The sequence below is a fragment of the Arachis ipaensis genome, chromosome B4, assembly GCF_059453495.1.
Source record: "Arachis ipaensis isolate K30076 ecotype BB chromosome B4, ASM5945349v1, whole genome shotgun sequence".
In the NCBI taxonomy this organism is placed as follows: Eukaryota; Viridiplantae; Streptophyta; class Magnoliopsida; order Fabales; family Fabaceae; genus Arachis; species Arachis ipaensis.
In genome coordinates, this window is record NC_142439.1 from 4,421,968 (window position 1) to 4,426,844 (window position 4,877).

The 4,877-nt window shown below is 32.7% G+C and overlaps 1 protein-coding gene across 2 annotated transcripts; it reads left to right on the forward strand.

Moving 5' to 3' along the window:
* Positions 1–387: 387 nt before the first annotated feature.
* Positions 388–4,665, forward strand: LOC107638495 (uncharacterized). Of its 2 annotated transcripts, none has more exons than XM_016341797.3 (9): positions 388–590; positions 961–1,028; positions 1,114–1,186; positions 1,710–1,921; positions 2,126–2,794; positions 3,328–3,543; positions 3,695–3,824; positions 4,019–4,101; positions 4,315–4,665. In XM_016341797.3, the coding sequence occupies exons 1-9, from the start codon at positions 554–556 to the stop codon at positions 4,444–4,446; spliced, it is 1,620 nt and encodes a 539-aa protein (XP_016197283.1). In that variant the 5' UTR covers positions 388–553; the 3' UTR covers positions 4,447–4,665. The 2 variants fall into 2 exon arrangements, with proteins under 2 accessions (XP_016197283.1, XP_088339228.1); XM_088483102.1 differs by having other exon boundaries at positions 392–623.
* The last annotated feature ends 212 nt before the right edge of the window (positions 4,666–4,877 follow it).

The following is a 4,877-nucleotide window of genomic DNA, read 5'->3' on the forward strand; positions in this document are numbered from 1 at the left end:
TATAAAGGTCTGGTATTGACTAATAAATTGCTGCACAAAGTACGATTCAAACCTCAACACTTCCTTAAATGAACGAGTAAATTAACTATTCAACAAATTCAACAAGAATAAGTATTATTTTTTTATATTATCTTTCTTTTTTTTTTATATTATCTTTCTTTTGTTTTTTTTTTTTTTTTTTGGGCTGGAACTATTATATTATTTTTTTTTGGGATAGATTAAACAATTTTTAATAGTAGAAATTACCTCACAAATTTATTTACATTACATATTTATATACAACAAAAGATTAGTTTCAAATACTTGATCCTAATCAAATTTGAGGTCTTTTAAGTTTTGTGAGACAACTTTATGAGCTATTAGTACAAGTCTTCTAGTCGGGCCAAAGGGAGAAAGGAAAAATAACTTTGACCAATATTTATTATGATATAAGAAGCTGTGCCAGTGTGCAGTGTGCCTCTCTCTCAGTTTCTGTCATCACTTCTTTGATTCTCTCCTGCAACCATATCTTCTTCTAATTTCAGTAACTGGCTCTCTCTTCTCATAATTCATAATGACCAGCAGTGCCTCCGTCTCTCACCTCCACAACTGTATCCTTCTTTTCTTTCTTTCTTATCAACCAGGTTTTTATTCCTTTTATATCAATTTCATTCTCCTAGGTGTATATAATTAAATCATGAACCCTAAAAATTTGAGATGATGAAATTTGTTTCTGTTTACATGCATAAAAATCAAACTATTTTATAAAAATGATATCGTTAAATTAATCTCTATTATTAAGGCAAAATTTTAATTTAAATTAATTTGTTCATATCTGTTATCTTAAAAAAATTTATTAGTACTCTTTTTTTTGTACGTACTCATCTGTCTGAAATGTAAATTTGGGAGTTCATTTGTTTGTATCTCTTAAACTGCTCAAGTTTCAATAAGGGTTGTTATACTTAACCATGTGATATATAGCTTTGTGTGAGACAGCAGGAACAGGAGCAGCAGAACCTAACCACCAGCAACATGATGGGGAAGATGTGGTATGTTTCACAATTTTATGAATTCACATTTTCCCAACAAGGTTTGATTTTGCTGTACATTGTTTTTTTCATGATATTTCTGCAGGTCTTAATGAAAGATGAAATCCCATCTGATTTCAGATCAGTGAGCTCTGAAGATGTCAATGCTGGTTTCACAGGTGAGGCTGATCAAGACCTCATGTTTATGATATATACTTTCTCTCATTACATATCACAAAATTGTTCCTGATCCACATAAAATTTGAGTATAATAGTGAGCTTGTGGTTATGCCGAAACGGACTTCTGAAAACATTGAACACATTTGAAAAATAAGATTTCACTCTCTTGATGTCTAATCAATTATTTACTATCATCTTTTAACATCTGACATAAGCATAAGGAATGGATTTCAGTTACACGAATTGACCAAGTGAATGGAGATGTAAGGCATAATGAATTATGGATCATATATTGTACCAATATACATATGGTAGTTATACAAAAAACTAAAAACTTGAGATGATTGAAATAAGCAGAATAGCAGATTATGGGGGTGTTCTCATTCCCAACTGTTGAGCTTTGAATAACACAATAATTTGTTTTTCTTTCTATGTTATGATCCTCCTTGCTATGGTCTTTAGTTCTTTACTAACAAGGGACTATTATGGGTGTCAATGGCACTGGACATTTTCAATGAGCAGATACAAACGTATTAGAAACTCAACCTTGTAGTTCATCAGTCTCAACATCTGCTGGTCTGCAAAACAAAACAGTCAATGGTTCAGTAATGGCAGAAAGTAACCCAAATCATTCTGGTTTAGCGAATCCAAATAGCTCTGACTTTGCAACTAGAAATAGCTATTTGACTAGAACATTATTGCAGGCTGCAGCGGATGTTGAAAGGTTAAATAAGGTAAATCAATTGTAAGATTATGAAGTTTTGGTTATTTCATGAGATCACTTGGTATAATTGCTTCTTGTTTCAATATTTACTCTGAGGGATGGTAGAGTTGTTGTAAGCAGAGATATTATGTATTAATAATTTAATATGCACAGATTTATTCAACTTTTATTGTAATACTTGTGTAACATCATGTGTGAATGTGTTTTGCTGCAGACTTTGCGTTCTAATTCTAAAGCAGGCAGTCTTCCAAGGACCTGCAATAATAAGGGAAAATATTCGTCGATCACCAACCAAAGATGCCATACCTTCTCCCCTTCCAACAATAGGACAAATGACAGCCCTGCTTTCTCCTACCAAAGATGCCATACCTTCTCCCCTTCCAACAATAGGACAAATGGCAGCCCTGCTTTCTCCTCTGCCAACTACAGGGCAAATAGTATAGCATCTGTATCTAGTGTGAATGATAGGCATGCCTTACCCCCTGCAATGAACAGGACAAATGAGATAGTATCTACTGTAAATGATAGATCTTTATTGTTAGACAAATCGAGAAGTGGAGAATATGAAATGCCAACGCCACTAACTCGAGGTCCTCGGGGTAGTTACATTGGTTTTCCCCTACAATCTTCAACTACTAAGAATGACTTTGCAATCACAATATGCAGAGATAGATATAACCTTCCAGATTTCCAAACTGAATATGAAACTGCTAAATTTTATGTCATTAAATCTTTCAATGAAGATGACATTCATAAGAGCATTAAATATGATGTTTGGACTAGCACCTCATATGGAAATAAGAAGTTGAACGATGCATTCCGTAGTGCAGAAGCTAAATCGATCCAGACAGGGACAAAGTGTCCAGTCTTCCTTTTCTTCTCGGTGAGTTTCGATCATTTTCCTCTAAATGGCTTGTTTTTTCTTCAGAACTATAACATGAGCATAGGTTTATATCTTCCATTTTATGTCCTTATTTCTTTAGATTAAATTATCTTATTAGAAGATGAGCATATTTTCCTTTTGGTTTTATGTCCAATAATTGCAGATGTCCATATTCTTGGATTGTTTGTTTAAAATTCTTGTTACATAACACCATCTTTCTTTGATCTAACATATATTGTTGAATTTGTAGTTCATATCCTACATCTTTATTCATGAATATTCTTAGATTGGATATGTATTGAGTAACTATTGAGTTCTTAGTCTTGGTTGTTTTAAAGTAAGTTTAAGTGGGAGTACCTTAGTAAAGTAAGTTAAGTGGGAGTACCTTAGTCTCGGTTGTTTTAAAGTAAGTTAAGTGGGAGTACCCTGTTTTGGTTTTTTTTTATTGTGCTGTCCAAAGTTGGACCAATTTTATTTGTTGCTTAATCTTCCAATTAATAATATTATATTCTACCTTTGAAAAAAAAAAATAGGTGAATGCTAGCCGGCAGTTTGTTGGAGTAGCTGAGATGCTTGGACCAGTGGACTTCAACAAAGACATGAAGTTTTGGAAACTTTACAAATACAATGGATTCTTCCCAATTAGGTGGCATATAATAAAGGATGTTCCCAACACTCAATTTTGTCACATTCGTATCATCGTTGAAAACGAGAACAGGGACGTAACTTACACTAGGGACACACAAGAGGTAATTCTTAGTTTTCAGTGTTTAAGAGACAGATTGCTGCTTGTGTTTGATTAGGAGGAAAGTGTTTGTTGCAGCATAACCATGTGAAAAGACTATTCAGATCCTTTGTTAAACTGCAACTTCCTTAAATATGTGCTTATATGGTTTGCAGATTGGACTAAAGCAGGGCTTGGAGATGCTGAATATCTTCAAAAGCTATTCTGCCAAGACATCTCTACTAGATGATTTTGACTTCTATGAGAACCGAGAGAAATTACTTTGTTCAGATAAAAGATCCAAGGGTGAGTTTGATGGTTTATTCTAGCTTCTTATGAAAAGCATAAACCAATTTTTCACTTTGCTAAACTAATAAAAAGTTCAGGTAGTTTTGTTATTAGCTTTTAAAAGTGAAAAAGAGTGCCTTTTAGAGCTACTTCAAAGTTAAAAAACCACCCATGTTATTTTACATTCTAACTTTTATATACAATCTTATCAGCTATTGGAGGATCAGAACAATATCGAAGCAAGCCTAAGCTTACAATCCCAGGACCGGAAGGATATGGGTACGACAGTTACCAAGTAAGTTCCATGTTTGTTGAATAGAATGATTCTCGTTCACATTTGCAATTGGAGCATTAGTATGTGAATTGCAGTGTTTAAAGTTAATCACATGTGTGATTTTGTAATGCCATGTTGCTACATTAGTTATTAGTTCCTGATTTGTATGCTATAGCAACTTCTTTTGGGTAAATTTACTTGGGCTTTTGTAACAAGTTGTCTGTTAATTTTCAGCAAAATACTGCCAAAGCAGGAGAGAAGAATATAGGAATGCAATCAAGTGGTACTAAAGAAGATAACATAGTCTCTCTTACAAAGCAACTTTCTCTAAATTCCTCTGGCAAAAACAAGTCTTCAAATAGCTAGATTATTAGGATAACAAAAGCTAGTTTCTTATTTATTTCTTCATTTTTGGTGTAATATCCCCTTGTTCAATGTTCATGAGTATCTCTGTGATTTTGTCTAATTAAATTGTGTTATACCTATGATTATGTTAACATTATTATGTGCATGATTGGCCTTAGCACTTTGTGAAGCTTTTGTGGATAATAATAATAATAATGATAATAATTATTTTGCTCCTAATTGGACAACCACATGAGAAAAAAAAACTATATTCCACTTTATCTCACCTTACTATGAATTATATTGAGTTTATTTATATTTGGAGATCTCTTAATTATTTTATTTAATTTTTTTTTATATTCTTTCTTTTTTCAATTACTTATCTATCTTTTATTTAATTTACTCTTTTGACAAGATGCCTTTTTGTCACATATTTAAATTATCAGAAAGGA